This window comes from Nyctereutes procyonoides, unplaced genomic scaffold, assembly GCF_905146905.1.
Source record: "Nyctereutes procyonoides isolate TBG_1078 unplaced genomic scaffold, NYPRO_anot_genome, whole genome shotgun sequence".
Classification (NCBI taxonomy): Eukaryota; Metazoa; Chordata; class Mammalia; order Carnivora; family Canidae; genus Nyctereutes; species Nyctereutes procyonoides.
In genome coordinates, this window is record NW_026575134.1 from 15,891,615 (window position 1) to 15,918,177 (window position 26,563).

A 26,563-nucleotide genomic window follows, 5' to 3' on the forward strand; every position below is an offset into this window, starting at 1 on the left:
GTGACATCACACCCTCACAGCTGACAGTTTTGTTCATGAGATTGTTGATTATTAATTCTCAAGGCTTTTACATGTATCCATGGGGCTGGACATTTGCCTGTGTTGAAATATTTCTTTATCCTTTTTGCTAGTTTCATCAAGGTCTTTGTTTTGTCTGCAGTATCTTTGCTGCTGGGTTTCTAATCTCCAGCAAGCATACTTACAGAACCTCCTTTCAGTGTGTAATGTTTCCAGAGTTGTATTTTACTCCTTCCATAAAGCTTTCCTTAGTCTGTCCCAACAAAGTTATCTTTTTCCTGTATTCTGTAGCTCCCTTTTGGGGTAGTATAAGGACTGTGGGCTTTGGATTCAGATGGTGTTCACATTTAGTGCTGCTCTTACAACTATTATCTCAGTGACCTTAAACATTTACTAACCTCTTTGAAGTTGTTTCCTTATCTAGAAAAAGAGGTTCATACCTGACTCGTGGGGTTCTTGTGAGGTCTGAAGAAATTAAAGTGCCTACCACAGTGTCTGTATCTATAATCTAGAGATCTAGATCTGTCAATGTCTGTATTTGATCTATAGAGCTTGGATTCAATAATAAGTTGCAGTCCCCATACTAGTGTTACCCATGGTCTCTGATATTAACCAGTCCTGTAGCTCTTTTTCCCTCCTCTCAGGTTTGTCCATATCCTCTACTAGGTCCTGAAGAAAAGAAGGAATGCTAGGTTACATATATGTCATTCTTAGGAATTTTGAAGGACACTAGAAAATAGATTTAAAAAGCACTGACTGGGGTCTTTAGTACAGTAGCTAGTAGCCTTGGCAGACCATCTTCTAATATTCACCAACACCCAAAGAGAGGCATTATTTTGATTAAACATTTTTAATATGTTGAAGATTCTTAAGATTAATTGCTTAATTTAATTTATTATTACAACTCTAAGATGTTTTTGTTACTTGTAAATCTCTAGTATGATATACATGTTATATGTATTTTTCACTGGGACTTTTGGATTAAATAATTTTGAAACATCTGCTAAAGTGCCTCAACATATTTGTTTGGGGTGACTGACCAGGGACTGATAATGCTATTCATCCTTTTATGATGTCTGTTTTCTCATCCGTAAAACAAGGCATTGATCTCCAAGGTTCTCTGTCCTGATGAACTAGCTTAGGTTTTTATTTTGTAGTCATTTTTATATTGAAACATTTTGTTTTTTTAATAAATTTGAAGCGTTTGGTTTTTATAGACCCAACATAAAAACTTTCACAGTTTTAAGAAATAGAAATAAAAAGTAAATTTTGGGAAAATGTGGAACATTCAGGTTGGGATTTACATAGTAATAATTTTGCTATAATCGTATGGTCTAGAGGAAATAAGTTGTACAAGTCATGGGTTTCGAGAAACTTTGTGCGACCTTTATGGGCTCGGAGCATGAAACCGGCAGCTACAAATCCTTTGCTGCTGAGCCACAAGTTGTAACTAATTATCTGGCTTTCAGTAAGAAAACCTGTAATCTATATGCTTTTTAAAATCCACGTAGCCTCACCACAATAACTTCTCTAATTTGCCCATTTTAAGATCAAGTAATTTCTTTAAATTTCTGTAAATATGAGTCAAAAAATGTTTTTATTTCTACAAGTAGATATTTCTAACTTCATAGGTACTCAAACATTTTGAGAAGAAATTTATTCTGGCAGGTTTTAAGGTTTTTCTTAAAGCCCTCTGTATTTTGTGTATTTTATCAGTATATTTATGTATGTATGTACATTTTTATTGGGGTATAATTGACATACAATGTTATCTTAGTCTCAGATATATAACAAACACAATGAATTGAGATTTGCATACACTGTGAAATGATCACCACAGTAAGGTCTAGATAACATTTTTCACTGTACTTCCTTACAGATTTTTTCTTGTGTATTTATTTTATTGGATCTTGTATGTTTATTTTAATTAATAAACATTTAATTATTTAATTAAACTTTTTTTTTTGGGGGGGGGAGGCAATTGTAGATTCACATGCAATTGTAAGAAATAACATTGGCTCTTTCTGTATGCCCTGTATTCAGTTTCTCCAAAAGGTTAGATCTTACAAAACTATAGTGTCACAACCAGGAGATTGGCATTCATGCAATCCACTGATTTTATTCAAATTTCACACTTTCCTATATATTTATTTTTGTGTATATCTATCCATGTATATTTGGGTTATGTGAAATCTTATCCCATGTGTAGGTTTGTATATCCACCACTATAGTTAAGACATAGACGTTGACATCACCACAAGGACCTCTGTTTTTATAACCGCACTCACCTCTGCCAGTATCTGGCAACCACCAGTCTCCATCTCTGAAGTTTTATCAGTTCAAGAATTTTTATAAACAGAATTATATAGTATGTAATATTTTAAGATTGGCTTTTTTTCCACTGAGCATAATTAACTCCTTTGAGATTCATCCAAATTGTTGCATGTGTCATAGTTCATTATTTTTCTTATTGCTAGATAGTATTTCATGATATGGATGTACCACAGTTGGTTCAACTGTTCACTCCTTGAAGGACATCTCAGCTTTCCTACTCTTTGTTTTGTTTTGTGTAGTTTCGTTTTTGGCTATTACAAATTAAACCTGCTATTAGCATTCGTGTGTAGGTTTTTTTTTGTGAACATGCAGCTCTCTGGGATAAATGCCCAGTACAGTTGCTAGGTAATAACTGTATATTTGTTTTATAAGTGGTGTCTGTGTTTTACTACTTTCTGTGAAGTATGGTAATCTTATTTCCATTTAAATCTCTTTGCTTACCCACTTTTTTTTTAAAAGATTCATCCACCTTTTTTTGGCATTGCCTTTTTCTTTTTTTAGTTTCAGAGGTAGGATTTAGTGATTCATCAGTTGCATATAACACCCAGTGTTCATCACATCAAGTGCCTTCCTTTAGGGCCATCACCCAATTATCTCTTCCCCCATACACCTCTCCTTCAGCAACCTCAGTTTGTTGCCTAGAGTTCTGTGTCTCTTATGGTTTGCTTCTCTTTCAATTTTCATCTTATTTTTCCTTTCCTTATGTTCATTTGTTTCTTAAATCCACATATGAGTGAAATCATATGGTATTTGTCTTTCTTTGAATTAATTCACTTAGCATAATACCCTCTAGTTCCATCCATGTCCTTGGAAATGGCAAGATTTTGTTCTTTTTGATGGCTGAGTACTATTCCTTTGTGCACATGTGTGTGCCCATGTATACCATACCTTCTTTATCCCTGTCGATGGACGTATGGGCTTTTTCCTGGCTATTGTGGACATTGCTGCTATAAACATTGGGGTGCATGTGCCCCTTTGAATCACTATATTTGTATCCTTTTCATAAATACCTAGTAGTGTAATTGCTGGGTCATAGAGTGGCTGTACTATTTTGCATTCCCATCAACAGTGTACGAAAGTTCCCCTTTCTCTGCATCCTTGCTAACATTTGTTTTTTTTTTTTTAAGTAGAATTTGACTTTTTTTTAAAATTTATTTATTTATGATAGTCAGAGAGAGAGAGAGGCAGAGACACAGGCAGAGGGAGAAGCAGGCTCCGTGCTCCGGTTGCCCGATGTGGGACTCGATCCCGGGTCTCCAGGATTGCGCCCTGGGCCAAAGGCAGGCGCCAAACCGCTGCGCCACTCAGGGATCCCTAACATCTGTTATTTACTGAGTTGTTAATTTTAGCCAGTCTCACTGGTGTGAGGTGGTATCTCATTGTGGTTTTAATATTGTCTTGAATATCAAATGGTATAATTTTTAATCAGATATGATTTTTTTATTTTTTTAAAGATTTTATTTATTCATGAGAAAGCAGAGACACATAGGCAGAGAGAGAAGCAGGCTCCCTACTGGGAGCCCAATGCAGGACCCCGGGATCACAACCTGAGCCAAAGGTAGACACTCAGCCACTGAGCCACCAATCATACGTGCCCCAATCATACAATTTTAAAAACTCACAAAGAGATAGTCTTTTTGATTTATCTATATATTCATGCTCTTTCCACTGTTTTGTCTTGTTTCTCAGCACTCAGGTTTCCTCCTTTGATCATTTCCTTTTTGTTTGAAGAAATTCCATTAACCATGCTCTAAAGGTAGATCTGCTAGGGACAGATTCTTTAGTTTTCCCTCATTTTGAGAATATCTTTATGTCCACTTTATTCATGAAAGACAGTGTTTTGAGACATAGAACTCATAATTGCCAGTTCTGTGGAGGAAGGGTTTGTGTTCAGTTCAGGGAGAAATTAGGCCTACCTGGGTAGCTTTCTGTTCTGAATTGAGAATTAGGGGTCATTTTGTGCTGTTGGGTGGGGAATCCCAGGACTCCTTGCTTTTATATTGTTCCTCTAGTTGTGGGTCTGTAAGTGGTTCATCCTCCTCTTTCTACCTTTCACAGTCCTCCTTTGATTGCTTCCTAGGTTATTTCCAGAGTGTGTGGTTGTCCAGGGAAGAACAGTAAATATGAATCTATGCCATTTTGTCTGGACCAAAAGTTCTCCTGTATTTTATTTTATTTTTTTTTCTTGTGGGAAATCAATTTAATAACTAGAGTACAATTTTTATATATGGTTTTTTTTTTTATCTGTAGCCTTAACAATATATAATAGAAACATTCTTTCCTTTTTTTTTTATAAATTAATTTTTATTGGTGTTCAATTTACCAACATACAGAATAACACCCAGTGCTCATCCCGTCAAGTGTCCCCCTCCGTGCCCGTCACCCATTCACCCCCACCCCCCGCCCTCCTCCCCTTCCACCACCCCCTAGTTCATTTCCCAGAGTTAGAAGTCTTTATGTTCTGTGTCCCTTTCTGATATCTCCCACACATTTCTTCTCCCTTCCCTTATATTCCCCTTCACTATTATTCATATTCCCCAAATGAGTGAGAACATACACTGTTTGTCCTTCTCCGATTGACTTGTTCTCCTGTATTTTAATTTTTTTTTTAATATTTTCTTTCTAACTCTACTTTCTAGGCTCTTTGTTAGTATTTGTTTATAAAATATATTCAAGGGTAATTCAAAGTTCAATTGCATGAGAAACCTTCTGAAGATTAGTGCTAAAATTATTTTCAGAATATTCAAGTATATTTTACCATTGTTATTTAGGGAATTTATACCCAATCAAGATTAAATCCTTTTAAGACATTAATTTTATTGACTGCAGTATATTCCAGTTTATCCTTTGCTAGAAACAGAGCCTTACTCAGAATCATTTCTTGAATTTGGGGTTTTAATAATGGTGATAACTAGCGACAAGATTGGTTGCTGTGACAGATGGGAGAGACTGTGGTCTCACCTGTACCTTCTGTATGCATAGGTACACACACAGAACTGAGACACTATAATGAGTCTGGTCCTGAGTACCTTCACCCCTCTGCCATATTCCCACTGACCATATCAAACTATTTAGGTATTAATGCCAACCTGGAGATAGGATTTCATTATTCTGTCATGAACATTTAAAGTTGGGCAAAGAAGTAAATCAATAGGTGCACAGTACTTAAAAGTTTCCTGCATATGCAATTGGAAATAAAAATTAGATAATTTTTAAGAATTGGCTAATGAAGAGAAGAAGGTAGCTATCCTTGAGCTTACACATATATAGAAATAATTTTACGAAAGCTTCATATATGAAAACCTCTGCAAGTTTTCATTTACGTGTAATATGTTTGAGATTCAAAATGTTGTTACCACAGGTTAATCTTTGTACATGGGTTTTTTTTTCAGTTTTACTCTAGTGATATAATAAACTGGAGAGTACTTGTAAATTGTTGGTACATTTGTACACTGCTTTATGTGATACTCTCTTAAACTCTGTTTCTATGTTTTCATGTGGTAAAGTCAAGGAATAAAAAAATCTTAGAAGTTAATAATTTGTAATTTGAAAAATCACATCCAAATTTAATTGCTTCATTTTGGTTTTATTTTTTTTTAAAATTTTTTTTCAATTTATTCATTTATGATAGTCACAGAGAGAGAGAGAGAGAGAGAGAGAGAGGCAGAGACACAGGCAGAGGGAGAAGCAGGCTCCATGCACTGGGAGCCCGATGTGGGACTCGATCCCAGGTCTCCAGGATCACGCCCTGGGCCAAAGGCAGGCGCCAAACCACTGCGCCACCCAGGGATCCCTTCATTTTGGTTTTAGATATTTTTGTGTATTAACCTTTCCTAAATCATCCCCCCAACCCCCAGTTGAGCAGTAATCTTACAGTAATCTTACTAATAGTTTGGAAATGACTTTTGACTGCTACATCTTAAAGCAATATTGTATCCTTTGCACAATTTACATGATTATTCATGGAATTCTGGTAGTGACTTTAAGGAACTATCTGGTTCTACTTACTGTCTTTGGAATTTTATTGTAACTAATATGATAAAAGTAATAAAAGTGTAAGCTATCCAAAAATATTCTTGAAATTCTAATTTAACTAAACACAGATTTTTGCATTTCTTTATGAAAAAATACATAAAAGTAATTTAGCATACAATTTTAGTTAAAAGATTAAATATATGAAGAGTATTTGAATCACAGGAAAGTAGAAGTTACAAGAAATATTATAAGGAAATGCCACTGGCAGAGTAATGGTAATTAATGTTTTCTTATATTTTAAAAGACAACTACTTAAGAAACCTACATTTAACAATAAGATTAATGTGAGTTTCAAATGACTATTACTAACCTACTTTAGCAAATGAATCCTTTACAGAAAAATAGAGAAGATTGAAGTTAATGAATTTATTTTGCTATAGGAAACTGTGTTTACTCTTTTCTGTATATCCTTCTTGAAATTTCAGGCCTACTTTCTTACTGTGATTCCTACCTTTTTCCAAAATAGGAAGGATAATGAGTTTGTCTTGATTCTTAGTGATCTGTACTCTTTCCCCAAAGACCCCCATTATTCCTTGGCTGCTGATCTTGTTCTGTGTCTCATCCCTTTGTAGTAAAGATTAAAGATCTCAAGCAACTCATCTTGTAAGAGAGACAAACATGGGGCCTGCATGTTGTCATTATTAAGTGAACCTTTCTTTAAATCTCTTGTAAAATTAGATTTATCTGTGTTGATATACTTGATTTTTCTTTTTTAGTTAGTATTTGATGTATCTCATTCTGTCCTTTGACTTTTAACTTTCCTGTATTCTTCTGTTTTAGAAATATCTCTTCTATTTTTTAAAGCCATTTTATTTTATTTTTTAAAGATTTTATTTATTTATTTGAGAGTGAGCATGAGTGGGAGGAGGGGCAGAGAGAGAGGACTAAACAGACTCCCTGCTGAGCAGAGAACCCAAGAAGCAGACTCCTTGGCTCAGCTCCCCTTGATCACAGTACTCTGGGATCATGACCTGAGCCAAAGGCAGATGCTTAACTGACTGACTGAGCCACCCAGACTGCCCTTGAGGTATCTCTTCTAAACAGTGTATAATTGTTCTTTCTTTTTTTTTTTAATAATCTTTGTTTTTAATTTTCAGTAGTTTACTTTTAAAATAATGACTAATAGAATTTTATTATTTTCTATTTTTGTTTCTTACTTTCTTTTTGATTATTTTTATAATTCAGTTTTTTCCTCTCTAGGAGTACATCCTCTTTCTGTTCTCTTGGTTGTTATTCTAAAAATTATAACATTCATACTTATCAAAGTAAAATTTAATAATATTGTTATTTTCTCAGATACCATGGGATCTTGGAACATTTCAACTTCATTTTCTGTACTTCCAATTTATATATTTTTGTTATTGTGCACTTTTAACCTTTTTAAACCCATAATACAATATTGTTAACTCTCTGGGCACATTCATTTACATTTACCATCATATTTTCCACTCTTCATTCTTCATTCCATCTTGCATTTCACCTTTTAATTGGTTGCCTTGCCTTCACCTGGAGGCACATTTTAGGAATTTCCATGATTTTAGGATCTATTGGTAGCAAACGTTTGGTTGTTCTTAGTTTAGAAATGCATTTAATTCATCCTCAGTATTAAAAGATTGTTTTTCTTTGTGTATAGTTCTGAGTTAACAGTGATTTTCTTCAGTACATTGAAGCTATCTTTTCACTATTTTATGGCTTTCCTTATTCTTAAGAAATCTGTAGGTCCAACTGCCACTTGTTGGAAGGTAATGTGTTTTCTTCTCTAGCTACTTTCAAGAATTGTTTTTATCTTTTGTGGGCTACACTTTCACTATGACATATCTAGGTATGGATTTCTTTTTATTTCCTCTTCTCTGGATTTATTTACCTCTTTAATTCTGTGGTTTATTGTTTTTCGTCTCCTCAAATGAATTCCCATCTGTTATCTCTTCAGATATTGCTTGTGCCCCCTTTTTTCCATCTCTGTTTTCCTTCTAGATCTTTGATTAGAAATATGTTCAATCATCTCTTTCACATTTTCCATGTTTCTGCATTTTGGGTTGTTTCCTCAGAACTATTCTCACATTCCTTAATTTTCTCTACATGTGGGTCCAAGCTGCCATATAATTTTTAATTTTACATTTTTAATACTAATATTTTTAGCCTGCAGATAGTTTTAAGTTTTACTTTGTTTCTAAACAAGTCAAGCATGGTATATTATTCAGAGCACTATAGGAAATTCAGTGTTTTCAAATAAAATAATATAGTTTTAAATAAATTAATGGGCTGTTAGAAAAACTCATTAAATTTGAAATAAAAAAATAAATGCTAATAGGTAGTAATAGTGTAAATAATACCTCATAATACTGAATACTGTGTCCCAGGCACTGTGCTGAGTACTTTACAGATAACCTCATTTGATAGGTACATCACCTAAGATACAGGGAAGGGTGATGGTGGAGTCAATACAGCTTTGCCAGATGTTAAATTATTTCTAGAGGAAGAGGAGGTCCAGATTTTATATGGAATCTTTATTTCTTAACAGCTTTATTGATGTATTGACATATATTAAAACTGCATTTATTAAAAGTATAAAATATATTTTTTCATATATGTGTCCGCAATGGGAGCATCACCAGAGTCGTGATAATGAATAATTCATAGCCCCTGTAGTTTCCATGTGCCCTTTTTCATATTCTCTCTCCCAGCCCTACCCAACTTGCCATCCCCAAGTGGACACTCCAGTTTGCATTTTCTAGAATTTTCTATAAAGGGAATCCTACAGTTACTCTTGTATGCTGTTTTCACTAAGTGCATATATGCATTTTTAGTATTTTCCGTGCTGTGTGCATAAAAGCATGGCATCTAAAAAAAAAAAAAAAGGCCACACTTTCTTAACAACCAATTTAATTTTAACCATTTTTGTTTCATTGAACTTTAACTCCTACACTAGGTAAATGAAAGCTTTTATCTTTCATAGAAATGCTGAATAGCTTAATTTTTTAACCATTCATTAACTTTACTCATATGTGCATATAAAATGTTACTAAGAAAAGCATTTACTGGCTTATGAAATCATTTTTGCCTTGAATCATTTTTACTTTTCCTTATATCTTCATGGGATAAGGTAAGGATGCTAACAATAGAAATAACTTCACTTAGAAAAAGAATAGTAATCTGCCACCTGTAGTTTACTTCAGATTCTCTTTGATTTTTGTATCACCTGGATTCCCATTCCTATCATTTCATTTTCCTCTTTGCATTTCCAGTGAAAATGTGAAGGAATCTAATGGGATTGAAATGATTACCTATTTGACTCTTTTCATTTGAATCCCTGTCTTATTCAAAATTTGTCAAGACAACAAGGTCTTTGACTTTTCACCTAATACGTACTAAACTCTCAAAAATAAAAGTTAAAGGTAATGATTTAAAAATACTCTTTTTATATTTCTATTGTAATATGTACCAATTTTGATATTTGTGAACACCATTATATTATTTGGGGGCAAACACTAGGATAGAAGGGATATACCATTTGTAATTTTATGAACTGGAAGATAGCACATATGCCAAAATGGTTAATGCATAGTAAGTATGCAATAAATATTTGTCTAATGAATTTTAAAATGTATGTAATAGATCATTATAAAACAAATATTACTCATTTTTGGCTTAAGTTGAGAAGAGAAATATGATTAGTTTCTAGTAAAAGTCTAGATGTTACTTTCTTCATATGAATAATAGTGGAGTCTTGTATTCCCTGTGGCAAATCTCTTCTGAAGTGTGGCTTAGAAGCTGGGCAGGTAATAAACAGAAGTGGTTCTAGAGGTGAGGTCAGTGAATCTAGGAAAAGTTTTTAAAATGATAGTAGTATAAAGAAGCACTTTTGTGCTTCATATTGAAAGGAACTTTCATTTATTCATTTCATGTCATTCATTGTCTGATGCTCCATTCTTATGGTGATCATAGGAGATACATTAAGGTTTGGCTCTTTTCCTCTGTCCACCCTTTAACAAAGGCTCTCTAAGATATAAATGTAAATTTGTTGACAAACAATAGGATTGCCTTCTAATGATTTTTATCCCCTTAGAAAATCTATGTCTGATGACTAAGTTTCTAGATAGGTAGCAAGTGTTACCAGTTCATTAATTTTGGCTATTTTTTAAACTTTTCCTATCACTTATTTATATAATTATTTGAATAAAGGAATTGATTTCCCTTCAGATACAGTTTATGGGCTTCAAACACACCAGTGTCTGATCTAGAACACTTGATGTTTATAAGTACTAAAAACAAGTTTAAAATTTTCATGTCACAGTTTGGAAAATTAAATGGAAGTTGAAAGCTCAATGAGACTAGGGGCAGCAGTGGTAAGATCTGGTTCGTGTAGCCTATAGAGTCAGGACTCCAGAGCAGTTTTTGGGCAGCCCTTCAGGAACTGGCTGTTAGCTTTTAAGTTTTTTGTAGGGTTTTGTAGATTTTCCTATAGGTGATCAGTATCTCAGGAATATGATTAGAATTAATTATAAGGAGACAGATATATAAGCCAGAATGCCAGTTTAGCGATAAATATTGTTAAGCAGACTAGATATTGAAAAAATTAAGCAGATGGGACATTTAAGTTTACTGATCAGTTCAATAAACTCAATAAACTAAATAAATAATCATAATAATAATCAGTTCAATAAACTCAGAATTAAAATACTGATTATTTAATAGGTATGATTTATTAGGCAGTTCCTCTGTGCTTGGCATTGAAATAGTACCTTGACTTTCTGCTCATTTTTTGTCATCTCATAAATACTTAGAACATACTACATTGTTGGTTTGTTGTTATTCTGATTTTTAGTTTTGAAAATTGAGGCTCAAATTGTTGAAGTGACTAATCTGAATTGTACTAAGTCGAAGAAGATAGGTCTTCCTAACTTTGTTCTTTCTTTCTCATCTGAAATTAGAAGATTAAGCTTGGAATCAGATAGGTTCAGGAGTGGGAGTGGGAAGATTATTGGATGATCTTAATACCTTGCTTGACAGCTAAACAACTCCATCTCCACAATGAGACTTACTCAGAAAGGGCAAAGAGTCTTTTTGTCCTGTTGCTGGAGGCGCACACCACCAGTTCTGTTCTCGGGAATGCTTCCTTTTTTATAGATCATCCCCATTCAATCAACACATTCTTTTTTTCAGATAAAAGTCTAATACAACTCATTAGATGTTAGCTCTCTAAGCTGTGATCACAGTTTAGTTATGATTTTCAAAAGTTTTGGAATTACAGTTAGGAAACCTAAATCCTAGCCAATTGAGTTTCTGGCACTGTCCAGTCATTATCACTTCGGGCAAGTCAGTGAGCATCTGGATTTCCACATTGGTTAAATTAATTACCTGAATCTAGCAATTTTCTAATGAGGGTTTGCAAACTTTTTAGTAAAGAGCCACACTAAGTATTTTAGGTTTTGCAGGCAGAGACAAAATGGAGGATATGTTATATAGGTACTTCTGTAAGTAAGAGAGAAGACTGTTATCTCATTCCAGTCTGTTTGCCTGGTGTGAGGTCATCATATTTTGTGGGCATGTTTTGTGCTCAGTTACTATCAGCTGGACACATGCTAGAGACAAAGAGGGAAGGGGGCTGGCAGGCAGGACAGACAGGGTGACTACTGTGGTCATTTTCACTCTGTTGCAGTGACATTCGGGTCCCTGTGCATTCTTTGCTCCTGGACAACCCAGGTGTCTCAACAAATTTCAATGGATTGCTAGTATACAGACCACATCCTGTGATTTGCAGCAACTCCCTCCCATCCCCACTCCCTACAATCTTCAAATTTAAAAATACTAGAAAAACTTCATGAGTTGGAAGTTAAAGAATTCTAAAATGCCTTGGGGGCCAAAGAAGAAATCAAAAAAGAAATTAGTACTGGAGTGTATAACTACTTCCAAGATAGAAGAGCAAATGATAAAATGGAGAAGTATTATAATTCAGTTCAGTAAAAGGCAAGAAAAAAGGGTGCCTAGGTGGCTCATTTGTTTGAGCAATCTGGCTCTTGATTTTAGCTCAGGTCATGATTTCAGGGTCCTTGGATTGAGCCCAGCTTCAGGTCCCACATTCAGCAGGGAGTCTGCTTGAAGATTCTCTCTCTCTCTCCCTGCCCCTCCCTCCACTCATGTGCACACTCATGCTGTCTTAAATAAATAAATAAACAAATAAATCTATCTTTTTTTAAAAGGCAAGAAGGACTAATAGAAGAAAAACAAGTAGAAAGGTTAACAATGGTAGGGATAAAATTTTAGAATGTCATTACAATACAAGCAAATGGAGCATATAGTCTAACTAAAAGATAAAGACTCTCAGACTGCCTATAAAAAGATAATCCCACTACATATTGTTTACATAACTGTCTAAAGTTAAGAAAATGTAATATTTCAAAAGTAAAATGTTAAAAAAGGAAGAAAAATTATCACCTAAGACAATATTGATACAAGTATATTAATATTAGAAAAAATACATTGTAAGGCAAAGGCATTACTATGAAAGCAACCATGAGATAATAATGAAAAGGTTTAATTTGCTAGCAAAACAGTGATTTTAAGTGAATGCACTTAATAACAGGATCAAAAATATAAAGCAAAAATTAAGTTACAAAAAGAAAAGGACAAACTTCTCATAATGGGAAAATGTTAATGCCTTTGCCAATTTTGATAGATAAAAAATGGAGTATGTAAGATTTCAACTCTGCAAATAAGCTTGATCTAATAGAAATGTAAAACAGCGTACAACAGCTGCAGAATGCATAACTCTTTTCACACATCTATAAAAAAACATTTCAAGGCATAACCTAATTTGTGATATTGAATTAAAAATTAAAGTCTTAGGGTTTTGAGTGAGAGCTTCATATTTTGATGTATTAACACAAAATGTTTTTTCTAATTAGCAAAAATGCTTCATATTTGCTAAGTATAGAATTTTCTGTATATAAAATACTGTGGTATCTACCATCTGTTCATTTTTTAATTTGTTAATAAAGTAATGACAGCTGACTGAACACTGCATAACACTTTTCTCTTTAGAATTTTAACAGGAGACAGAATGGTGTCTGTGTAGTATAGTAGGATGAGCAGGGACTCTAGGTTTGAAATCTTGCTAAGCCACCTGCCAACTCTAGGATCTGGAGAAAATTACTTAACACCTTTAAGGCTCAAAAAAAAAAAAAACACCTTTAAGGCTCATCTATAAAGTGAATGTAATAATGTCCACCTTCTAAGATTTTGAGGAATAAATGAGATACTGTGTATCAGATCCTTGGTACCAAGCAAATCATTACTGCTATTATTTTTAATCACTCATAGAATGTTTACCAAGCATCTGTAAAATATTAGTCTCAAATTGAGTATTTTTAATTGCTAAGACTTGTGATTAGGTATTACAGATTTAAAAACTCTTATCCCTTATGTTGACACAAAGCAAAGTCTCCATATCTTTTCTTGTTGCCATTGTTGACCTCTTCTTCTGTTGTCCAAGAGATGAGAATAAGAAATTGGGGGGTAGGGAGAAGAGATTGCGCTGCTCAAGGAATTCCAGCTCTTGGATCAGCTTGCTTTTTGGATATTAGCATACATAATGCTTTTGTTGGGCTTATGAATGTAAAGTTATCTTATATTTTGGTTTGACCTATCAAAATGCACTTTTGGTTTTGCCAGTATTTTTTTTTTAAGATTTTATTCATTTATTCATGAGAGATACACAGAGAGAAGCAGACATAGGCAGAGGGAGATAGGCCTGTGCAGGGAGCCTGATGTGGGACTGGATCCTGGGACCCTAGGATCACTCCCCGAGCCAAAGGCAGGTGTTCAACTGCTAAGCCACCAGGTGTCCCAGGTTTTGACAGTATCAATCCTTTGGTGTTTTCCTGATTACCTAGTTGGTGATCAGTTTTAAAGCAAGACTAAGCCCAGGTCTGAAGGATGTATTTCTCTCTCATCTAACCAGCTACCCAACTCTGGAAAAGGCCCACATCTACGTTTTAACTGCTCAGTTCTCAAGGGAGCTCAGATTTGATATTCTGAAGTGTTACAATAGAAATTCCCTAAGATTCTGAGTACAGAAGGAATATGCTTTAAAGATTAGCAGTCATGTGAATCATTAATGAAACAAACCTGTCTTTGGTGGAATCCTTAAAGACTGATAATTTAACTAGTACTTCAAGCATGTATACAGATTTCTGTATACCAATTTCAAAGTTATATTTTCTGTAGTTATTCATATGAATTCAGTTATATGTCTTTACTAAAGGGACTACAGAACATTTTAGATTTTAGAGCTTCACGTAATCTCATCAAAACAGCTCATAAAAATGTTTTTATTTTATTTTTTTATTTTTAGATTACCTCTTTAGTGACCCTCCAGCTCTTAACCCTGGTTGGCCATGATGATCAGCTTGATGGACCAAAATACAAATGCACAGTATCTCTAGAGTTCATCAGAGCTATTGCTAGGTAAGCATAGAATAATCGTTAATGTAAAATGTCTTGAGTTATGTAAATGATATACTAAATATAAAAATTAAATGTTCTTCCTAATGTAATGTCATTAGTCATTTAAGTAAGAGAAGATCATTTAAGTGCCAAGAATGAATCAGTTTCACTGTAGAATGAATCCTCTCATCACTTTACAAATGACATAAAATTGGGAGAAGTAGCTAATCTGTTAGATAACAAAAAGGAAGATTCTGAAAGACCTTAAAAGACTGGAAAATAGTCCCATAGAAGCAAGGTAGGATTTAATAGACAGTTGACTACAAAAAACACAGATGTCCTAAAACAAAGTGGGAGAGGCCTGGCTTAAGACCTGAGTATTTTAACTGGCTGCAAGGTTTCAACAATCCTGGTGTTTCATTCCGGGGATGTAATAGTTGTGCTCTGTTTTCCTATAGGCATAACAAATCTGGTGTGCTGTCCTGTGCTTGGCACTTTAACAGGGGCATTGATAAATGGGCACATGCCAAGGGGTGACAGGAGGAGAGTGGTGGAATGGTAGAATGAGGAGTCAAGTCACTTCCCTGACTGACAGACAGGGTAGGAGAGAAAAACCCTAGGAAGGATATAGTCACTGTCTATCGAGTATATCAGGGACTTTCTTGTACAGTATGGATGAGACTACTGAGTAGTTGTAGACCATTAGAAGTTCTAAGGAAGAAAGTATGTCTGTCAAAATAAGAGCTGTCTAAAAATGTAACAAGTTTCCTCACAAAGAAGTCTACTTACTGTCATGAAAAATGTTCCAGCCATTTATACTAAATCACCTCATCTCATGGTTGCAGCTGGCTAGCAGTCTATCAGGCCTTGTAGTAGCAGTAACATGTGTGGAGACTGGTAGGTGGAACAAGACAGTCTGTAAGACAGTGCTTTTCCAACTCATCTGAATATGAAGATTTAATTTTAATATCCTTCAAAATTAATCTTGAAAATATTTATATATATTTCAAAATTATATATAGGCATGAAACATTATTTATTCAGGCTTAAAATAGTGCTTGACATGGGTATGGATTTGCAGGTCTCCTCAAATGAAGTTAAGAGCTTCCTAAAGTTGTAAAGTCTGTAGGTTGGCATCCTCTGCCCTGAAGTCTCTTCTGTGTAGAGAAAAAGTTCTGTGATCTTATGATGCATGTATTTGAGATATTTTGATGGCATGTGGACTCTGAAACATAAAATGGGGGTTTTGAAATGTGTTGTTTTGGCAAAACTGGGCAAACTCTTACCCAAAAGAAATTGAACAGAAACCTTGAGTGTATTCAGTGTGGCTGTAAAGCAGTACCTTTCTTTTTCTAAACAATGATTTTAAAAACTTCTGTATCTAAGAGCCTCCATCAAAGACATAATTTTTTAATGAAACCTATTTCTTCCAGGGATTTCATCATTACTCTGAATGTGTTGGGTTGTGCCCCAACATAAACATATACAGGACAGAGGCTTATGAATGCCCAATATGATAATATATAGTAAACCAAACAGAAACTTAATTCATAGCATCAGTGATATTAAACACATCCAGAGAAGTGCACTTCCATTTACCACCTGAGAAGGGAACAGGACTTGTAGACCTCGGGTTCTGTCCTAGAACTTGGGAACTCTACAACTTGCTTTGTTACTCGTTTTCTCTTCCTTGCTTTCCATGGGCAGTGTCCAAAGAATAACCACTTCCTTCTTCCTACATCTTCCCTCTTCCACTCCCTTATGCCCATGTTTTGTGTTCCTTTTCTGCTCATTTAATCTATTTTTTCTTTCTCTCCCTCCCATATCCTGCTGTCTTCTAATATCCTTCCTCATTGCCTTAATGAAAACCTGACTCTTAACTGGGGACACTCCTTCCCCTGAAGTTACCTGTAATGGTAGCTACTTACTATCTCAAACGCTAATCCCTCAAGGTTGGATGCTCCTGAAGTGCCAGCCTTCCTTCTTGTTGCCACTTCCAGATTGCGTCAGCCCCCCGCTTGTGGAAACGTGGACTTCTTTGAGACTTGTACAATCTGGCTGTTTCCCCATTTTCCTTTTGTTTGATTAACTTCTAGCAGCCTCCCACCCATTCCATCCTATTCTGTTGAAGAATAGAACACATGATTCACAGGCTTCTTTTTGAAGATTCTTGACTCTATTCAAATGAACTCTGTTCAGCATTCATTCTTTTACAGAACAAAATTGAAACCATCAGTTGAGAACTGCTTTAGCTACCTACCTGGTGCTCATCTTTTCTCTTTCCTTTTTCAGTAGAGTGGGGTCTCTCTTCCCCTTGTGATCTGAATTTTATCTCCTTCGTTTTCTCCAGAACCTTTTTTGAAATGTTCTCAGGCTGTTTATCTTCTCAGTGGCATCTAACACTGGTGACCACTCCCCTTCTTAAAACTCTCTTTTCTAAGAGCCCATGATTCCAGTCTTCTGGTTTTCCTCTTTAATTTTTGGTTTTTTTTCTAAGACTCTTTTGCCAGCTTATCCCTTTTACCCGACCTTTAAATGTAGCGGGTCCTTTAGACTTGGCTCATTCCTTTCTTCATACCATACTTCTTCCTTAGGCAATTTTAGCTATACCCGTGACTTAAACTACCATCTCTGTATTAATAACTCCTCAGTTTTTAAAGGCCAGACCTCTATTCTAATATTTTTGACCTTTATTGGATGTTTCTCAGCTACATCAATACATTTCCAAAACTGAACTCAGGAATTCTAACCTTTACTTCTGCCTGCCACCAAAAAAAAAAAAAAAAAAAAAAAAAAAAGAATGACCCAGCTTTCCTCCAGTGTTGCCTGTTTCAGTAGTTAACATTACAGTCGGCAACATCATACAGGCCTGAAACCTAGAGTCATTCTTGACATTTCTCTCCCACACTCAAACAGTCCAAGCATTAGTCCTTTTGACTACTAAGTCCCTCCTATAGATCTCAAATTCGTTCACTTTCACCATTTGTAATGTTACTCCTCTAAACCAGCCTCCACCATCTCTTCTCTAATAGTCTCCTAATTGGTCTTTTGTCTACTCTTATCCTTTATAATTTGTTGTCCACACTATAGCCAGAATGATCTTATACAAATTTAATGGCACCCTCCTACTTAAAAGTCTTCAGTGTATCTTTTTGAATTGGTGTTTTTATTTTTTTTTGATAAATATTGAATAGTGGCATTATTTTATCTCATATGGTATTTCTATTTTTAATTTTTTGAGGAACCTCTACTGTTTTTTATAGGGGCTGCACCAGCTTCTATTCCTAGCAATAGTGCATGAGCATTCCCTTTTCTCCATATCCTCACAAGTACTTGTTATTTCTTGATACTAGCCATTCTGACTGGTGTGAGGTATTATCTCATTGTGGTTTTGATTTGCATTTTCCTAATGGATTCATTGAGCATCTTTTCATGTGGCTGTTGGCTATCTATATATCTTCTTTGCAAAAGTATCTGTTTAGGTCCTCTGTTTATATTTTAATCTCTTTTAATCTTCTTTTTTAAAAATCATCTTTTAATCCTCTATTTTTTAGTTGGATTGGATTTTTTTGTGTTGAGTGGTGTAAGTTCTTTATATATTTTGGACATTAACTCCTTACAAAAAATAGCCCACTAATCTGAAAAGATATATGCACCCCTATGTTTATTGCAGCATTATTTTCAATAGCTAAGATATGGAAGCAACCCAAGAGTCCTTTGATAGATGAATGGTTAAAGATGTACATATATGCAATGGACTATTACTCATTCATATAAAAAATCTTGCCATTTCCAACATCGATGGATCTAGAAGGTATTATGCTAAGTGAAATAAATCAGGCTGAGAAATAATGATTTCTCATTATTTGAATGAAATGATGAAAATGAAATTATATGATTTCATTTATATCTGGAATCTAAAAAACAAACTCTTTAAAAACAAACAACAAATTGGTTATTTCCAGAGAAATGGGTGGGGGAGACAGATGAAATAGATTAAAAGGATTAAGAGGTACAAACTTCCAGTTACAAAATAGATAATTCATGGAGATGAAAAATACAGCTTAAGAAATAGTTAATAAGATTGTGATAATGTTGTATGGTGACTACACTTAGTGTGTGAACCTTGAATAATGTATAGCATTGTGGAATCAATATGTTGTACTCCTGAAACTAATATAACATTATACATCAATTTTACTTTAAAAAAAAAAAAACAGAGTCCTCAATAGTTTCCTATGACTTTTGGGATAAAAAAACAAGAATCTTTAATGTAGCCTATGAAAGCCCCTATGATTTGGCCCCTGCTGCATCATTGTGTTGCCCAGCCACTTCTGGTACGAAACTGCTCCCCCAGGTGTCTGTTCTTTAACTTGGCTGGCTGTTTTTTAGTTCTTCATATTCACCATTCTGCTTCCTATCTTTGCAAGCACAGCACTTTCCATCTCCTCCTCTCCTTTATTTAGCTAACTGCTGCATAACCTTTAGATTTCAATTTAAATGAAAAGAAGCATTCTTAAACATACCATGACCGCCATCATCCCCCCACTCCAGTCACACTATGTAGGTATACAGGTCTCATTGTTTTCTTTTGATACTTACCGTTAATTATAATTAATTACTTGATAATTAGAGTTTATCTTTCTTTCTGCAGTATAAGTCCCTGAAGCTCAAAACAGAGATTGCCAAACACTGCCTTACCTCAAACTTAAACAATGCTTTAAACTTAGTATGTGCTAAATACATAAATAGTTCATGTTTTCCTATAGTGATTAACATTAAAGCTTCAGATGAAAGGAAGCTTTGTAGGCTTGTTTTTTGGGCAGCAACAAGAAGGACGCTAAGGAGACAGAGTTTCATTCCAAATCAAGGTGTGGTAGAGATGAGAGATCTCAAGGATAGTTACCATAGAAGAGGTAGATATGTCAAGTTCCAGACTCCTGTGGTAGAGAATGAATGATTAGATCAGAGGACACAGCCTAAATGTCCAAAACAAGGGAATGAATCAGTAGTTTATTGTACATTCTTATTTTTTAAAAAACCACTATGCAGTTACTAAAAATCATACTTTTGAAGCATAAAAACACAGAAAAATACTAGTGAAAAATACAAGCTTAAGTTGGTAAAGCAGTTATATATAGGGAGTTAGATATATCCAAAAAAAAGTAGGAATATCTAAGGGAAGGGAGTAATGATCAAAACAGGCAACTAATGCCGAGAAATCAAGCAGAGTCCATCTGATTTAATGTAAAAATGGTCATTTGTAACTTTATCAGGAACACTTAAGGAATACAGTGAGTTAGAAGTCAGATTATTAGCATACTTATATAGTATTTATAAGAAAATTGATGCAGCAAATAGAATACTTTTAATTCATTTGTTTACTTAACATTTGTTGTGTTGCCCATTATAATCACTGTGCTGGGCTTTGAGGATATAGTGACAGATAGAACAGATCTGTATCCTATCCTCATGAACCTAGGATTTTGTTGTTGCTGTGAACAGAAGAGAGGATTGTTACCTACTGAAGGGGTTGTGGAGTTGTGAGAGGGTTGTTATTTAAAGGTTTGAACATATTTAAGTGCTGAATGGGAAAGGGATGATAGAGGAGAGTTAATGGTACAGAGGACAGAGAGGCCTGAAATGGCCTGAAATGGTATATTAAAATGGGATCTTTCAACAGAGTTGAAAGAAATAGCCCTGGATGAAAGAGGGGACTCTGTGCATTATAACATGAGGAAGAAGTGGATTCAGATGGAGCCAAGTTTAGAAGTTTGGTGGCAAGAAGTTGAGGGAATTCTGATGTATTCTATTTTGCCTTTAAAGGAGTAGCCAAAACTGAGACCAAGGATAAGGTAGTAGCAGTTTGAGAGGAACGTGGATATTTGAAATAGCTGCTGTGGGGAATGGAGGAAGGTGCTATCAGGGGAAGGAACTAGCTGGGAGTACTAAAGGCCCATTTAAGGTTCCTGACCTTGAATTTACAGTGACACCAATCTGTGAAACTTAGAATCTTCTCTAATAGCATTCCATGGGCTAAATACTGGGACAGCAAAGGGATAATGTTCAGTAGTTCAGAGCCTAGCACGGAATACTCAGTACGTGTTTGTAGATCAGGAGAAAGTGAGGGGGTTTGTGAGCTGGTTGTGTCAAGTGTTCCAGAAAGCTTAGAGAAAGAGCTTGGTGATCAGAGAATAGAATGCCTGAATTTATGTTTTTAGAGGTAGAATATTTCTGAATATGATCATGAGAGTAGAAAAGAAGGTCATTTGGAGGTAGGAAAGACAGATGTGCAGTGAGGTCACTAAAGGCTGATGCTGATCTTGGGATGGAGAGGAACACTGAACTGAATGCTGCATGATTCAGTGACTAAGACAGAGTGGCAAGGGGACACAGGGTGGTGAATGGAATAATCTGAGTCTCGGAGGAGAGCAGAGCTTTTTGCATCAGGATACCGACCCTCACCCAACAGGACTGCCTGGATTCTAACCTTATTGGAAAGAGTTGAAGAGAGGCAAGGTCCTTTAGGGAGCCAGATTTCTGTTAAGCCCAGAAGAGAAAAAAAACATTCATAGAAGAGGTGGAGGACATAGAGAACTTTATTGACCAAGGAATGGTGGAAAAGTTTGGACAGAGAAGCAGTAGGAGTCCTTAAAGGAAGCACAAAATAAGGAGGTAGAATATGGGAGAAGACAGATGATGAGAAGCTTATTAAATACTGTCCTTGGGTTGTTCTTAATGTGAATGGTAGTTTTAAGTTTCTTTCTTACACAGTCATTGGGGAAGACAACATAAAATAACAAGGTTGCTTGAAGTTGTCCCATTGCAAGTTGTAAGTGGACCCAAACCAAAAAAAGAACCCAAACTGCCCACAAAAGTAGAATGGAATAAAATAGTATCCCATGAGAAAAACAGCATTTCTTTTTTTTTAAAATATATTTTATTTAAATTCAATTTGCCAACATACAACATCCAGTGCTCATCACATCACGTGCCCCCTGAGTGCCCATCACCCAGTTACCCTGTGCCTACCTACCTCCCCTTCTGCAGCCCTTTGTTTCCCAGAGTTAGGGGTCTCTCATGGTTTTTCTGAAAAACAGTATTTCAGTGTAGTAAAAGAATCAATAAAGTGAAATAGAGGCAAAATTAAATCCTTAGATATGCCATTTAACTAACTTGTATTAAAATATTCCAGATTCTAATTTAAGAATTAATTATCCCTAGGCAAATTGTCACTAATATTATTTGGGCTTATCCTATTTTTTTTATATGCTTACTTTAGAAAATAATTCATTTCAGTGCTGTGAATCTTCTGTATTAAATGAAAACTATCCAGAATCTTAAAATCATATTTATATAAATTTAAAATGCATCTGAAGAGAAAGCACATAGAAAGTACATAATTGTCTTTGTAGAAATTTAAAGTGTTCTTTACAGTGAATTGTTTGTCTCTGAGTCCTGTAAAGCTCAAAGTTATCTTTGGAATATGTGACATAATTTTTGATGTTGTAGTTACTCTTTCGAAATCTGCCATATCTTAGAATAATAAATGTGGGGACCAGATAGCAAGTCACTTGTTTGTTTACACTGGGCGGGGGGATGGAAGGATGATAAAGACATTCGTACATCTTGGGCAGTAAATGTTTCTTAAAGGAATGATCTTACATACTCAATTCCTGAATAATTTACTGTCTTGAAAAAAATCCAAAAATCTTAATGGTATCATTCAGTTTGCTTGAGTACCTTTTAGTGGCAAAGCAGAGAAATGAAATGTAGTGAACTTTTATAAATGAATATACCTAAATAGTGTAGTGTTTTTAAGTCAGTCCATTCGTTCTATCAAAAAACACTTTATTGAAGAAACTCAAAGTTACACAGCTAGATTGAGTAAAGTAAAGGAGTCCTGCCACTAACAAATCACAGCATTTCATTTGTTCATGTTCTCTTCTAGTCCAGGTCATACAGATCTTCTCCTGTGCTGTCACTACCGACTTGTAATTCTGTTCTCCTTTTCCCTCTTAGTATTGTAGGTGTGTCTTTGTATTAGTCATTTTGTGTGATTGTCTCTTAAAATAGTTTCTAATCATGTAGTTTTGAAATGTATATGTTTTAATCTTACCTGCATCTAAATTTTTTCCAAACTATGTCAAGAAACCGCAAAACAAAACAAAAACAAACAAACAAAAAAACAAAACCCGCAAAACAATAAAAGTTAACATTAAGTCCACCTTAACTCATTACTTTAGGTTTATAACCTTAAGACCCAAAGTTATGGTGGTGGGTATATGTACCTGGAGAAATATACAGATACCCCTTCCCTTTTTGCCTGTGGTTAGAAATAGCCTTTATGTCTGTTTCCTTCAAAGATCCTCTAAAAAGACATCGTTTCAACCAGTGTGATTTATGGTTTTTTGGCAATTTAGTCCAACTGGAAGTTTGTACTAATTATGACTTTAAAAAAATGTTTAGTGGTACTTTGTTGCCAGTATATTTGGAAGGTCCTAGAATTGAACAAAAGAAAAACATTAAAATAGATTGAGATGATAACCATACATTTTATGTTGTTATGCCTGAGATTTTTTTTTTGAGTAATTGTTTTTAGTTGTTTTATTACTGTTAATGATAACAGGATTGTCTTGGCAGTGTTTTTATACCATTTGGAAAGGCTTAGTATTCTTCAGAAGCACTATTGTAATGAAACAAGTAAGGTATTCTTTGGTCCTACATTAGGTACCACAATAGCTGGAGCATCTCATTTGAGCTATTTTTAAATGTGTTTTCATAAGCAGTATCCATAGTTCCCTGTTCCAAGTTTTAAACAATATTTAATATGTCAGTCATTTGCTTAGAAACTTTTTTAGAAGATGTATTACAAAATGATAGACAAAAACATTAATTGATGATGGTTTAATAAATAAGAGTGTGCAATTAGTGAATCTTTAAAAGACTGTTCTCCCATGGATGATTATTTTTGCAGAATTGAATATGTTAAGGCTTTAATTTTATCCTTATCGCTAGATCATTATAACTAATTATTTTGACCACTTATTCAAATAAAAAACCTCCAAGTCTGAATATTTATAGTGAAGAATGAGTTTGGGGGAAGGAAAATAATTATATGGCTCTGTCTCTCTGCTATTTTATTCTGCCTGCCATCAGAGTACAAAAATATACATTCACATAGTCTGTTTGTTGTATCATATTCTTGGATCATACAGATTTAGTTACAATACACATACAGGTCACCACTGTTAAAAGACTGAAAAGAATGAGAACTACAAATGAGGACAGATGAGCTATGCATTATGTAATGATAAAACAGGTGTTTGGGAAGATAAACAGTGTTCAGAAGCAGAGAAGATTTAAATACTTTTGCATCTCTAATTACTTTATTCTGGTTATTAGACAAAAAGCAAATAGCTTTGAAATGAAATCTAAACTTTCTGTAGTGCAATTGAAATACAGAATATTGAATAGTTCTAATTCTAACTTTGTTTCCTTTTTTCTTTCAGAGAAGCAAACTTTATGCATGGGAGAAAGAAGGAAACTTAAAGAAACTTTATGCCTAGTGACATTTTATAAAATTAATTCTGTTCCTATCATGGTGCTTTTGATAGCACTATAGGATTGGTTAGCATTAGTTGTCAGCTGTTTTGCATGTGCTTCTCAGAATCACACATACAAAGCTGAGCAGTCTAGGGGGTGAGGATGCTAACATATTATCTATTTTTGTTTATAGGACGGTGAACTTTGACATAATAAAATACTTGTATGATTTCTTGTGAAAACAAGCTTCAAAGCCATATGGACACTGTGACAATGACTAAGCCAAGCTGTGTTCATCCAACTACTTAGCTGGCCAGGGAGAGGAGTTCTTTGGCTCTATTGGATTTGTCCAGACAGGTGCTGGCCCAGCATGGAATCTGATGAAAACACTCTGATTGGTCTGGGTGGATGTGAGCAGAAGACTATTTACCAGGGACCCTGGAGTATTTGGAAGCAACGTGTTAATTATAAACAGCAGGGTTTGAGCACAATCTGTTCTACTCTTAATGATGTTATCTTAACACTGAAATTGCCTGAAACCCATTTACTTAGGACTACATTTTGCTCTGTGAACTATCCCCTGCGCTTTGAACGTGCCAGCAGCCCTTGTATATAAGCCCAGTCTTTTCACTTCCTCTCCACAGGAGCCTCTGCAGTTGCTTGCCAAAGCAGATTTTCCTAAGGCCACCGTTTTAAAAGATCATAGTTGCAAAATATAATAAATAGAAGTTTTTTTTAAATCCACGCTTGTATATGCTTATCCTTCACCCTGATTTTCTCAAAAAGCACAAGGTAGTTTGATCAAAGCCTGCTTAGTATCTGCAGTATGCCTGTGTGTGGTTTTTCTGGTCACTCTTGCAATTAACCACCCAACCTAGCTTTTTAATCTACATGATGGTTTTCTTTTCTTTTTTAAATCATTGGTCTTTAAGAGTTCCACAATAAAATGTTTTCTTATATCAGTTATGGACCTTGGGTCTGGTTTTCTTGTTTGTTCATATTTTTGAAGAAGCTTTCCATTAGCAGTTGAATACTTGAAAATTGTTCTGAACAGATTTAAAGTGCTTAATTATAGAGCCTAGTTTACATTTCAGGGACATTTTATTCTTTCATTTGTTTTTTGAAGAAAAATTCTCATAATAGGCACGACCAGATAAAAAACTTTCACGTACTTATTGTCTGCCACATTCTAGATAAATAAGCAGTTGTGTTCCTGAATTTGTTTAGAGGTAATGAGGGGCAGAAGGAATGGGCTTCCTGTTGGCCTCCCAAAGGATGACATCCACCCTGCCCTACATCTCTTGCCCCACAGAAGATGGTGAAATTTTGTGTTCCAGGAGATGTTTGGAGAAACCAGGACCAGGGGAAAGGCATGTACATTGCCAATTCAGGCTTTGGTTTCATGCGCATAGAAATCCAGGTATCGGGACGCCTGGGTGGCTCAGTGGTTGAGCGTCTGCCTTTGGCCCAGGGCATGATCCTGGAGTCCCGGGATCGAGTCCCACATCAGGCTCCCTGCATGGAGCCTGCTTCTCCCTCTGCCTGTGTCTCTGCCTCTCTCTCTGTGTCTCTCATGAATAAATGAATAAAATCTTTAACAACAACAACAAAAAAATCCAGGTATCATTAAAGTAGAAAGCAACATGGGTAGCTGATTCAAGGAGGAGCAGTGCCACCTGGGGGAGTCTTCAGCACCTCATAGTTAGCTGTAGAGTGGCAGGTCTGCTGTGCAGCCTTCTTGGATAGGCTGGGACCAATCTGCATTTTGAGAGAACTGTGGGATGTCACAGGGGAAAGGGATTGTCAAATAGGGCACTGAGGTGAAGGATAAAAAGGAGGCAAAGTACACTTCCAGGAATGTGAGTGACTCCTCACTGCTGGCTACCTGTCCCCTGTCCAGCACCTTGCCTGTCCTGTCCAGCCCTATATGTGGCTTCCCTACAAAGACCTTGTAACCAGAATTTCCTTGCTCCTGACTGGACCATAGGAACTTCTGTTTGTTAATTACTTTCTAATGGATTGCTAAATGACTCACTAATTTGATTAATTTATTTAAATGAAGGCTAACAGAGCTAAATCTGGATATTAGCATTTTAAGAAGGGTCATCTGCAAATAAATTCTGTAATGGGAAGATACGAATCTCCAATTACAAGAAGGAATCTAATGATGAGAATTATGCTGGCT

At 35.3% G+C, this 26,563-nt stretch overlaps 1 protein-coding gene across 3 annotated transcripts in view; it reads left to right on the forward strand.

Annotated features, from left to right (window-relative positions):
• The window catches only part of ORC5 (origin recognition complex subunit 5), an 80,533-nt gene extending 55,193 nt beyond the window's left edge, over positions 1-25,340 (forward strand). For 2 of the 3 annotated variants that reach the window (XM_055300953.1, XM_055300954.1), the window contains 2 exons: positions 14,741-14,853; positions 24,572-25,340. In XM_055300953.1, the coding sequence (XP_055156928.1) occupies positions 14,741-14,853; positions 24,572-24,617 (159 nt within the window). In that variant the 3' untranslated portion in view covers positions 24,618-25,340. The remainder of the gene's footprint in view (positions 1-14,740; positions 14,854-24,571) is intronic. The other variant, XM_055300955.1, reaches the window with a different exon arrangement.
• Positions 25,341-26,563: the final 1,223 nt, after the last annotated feature.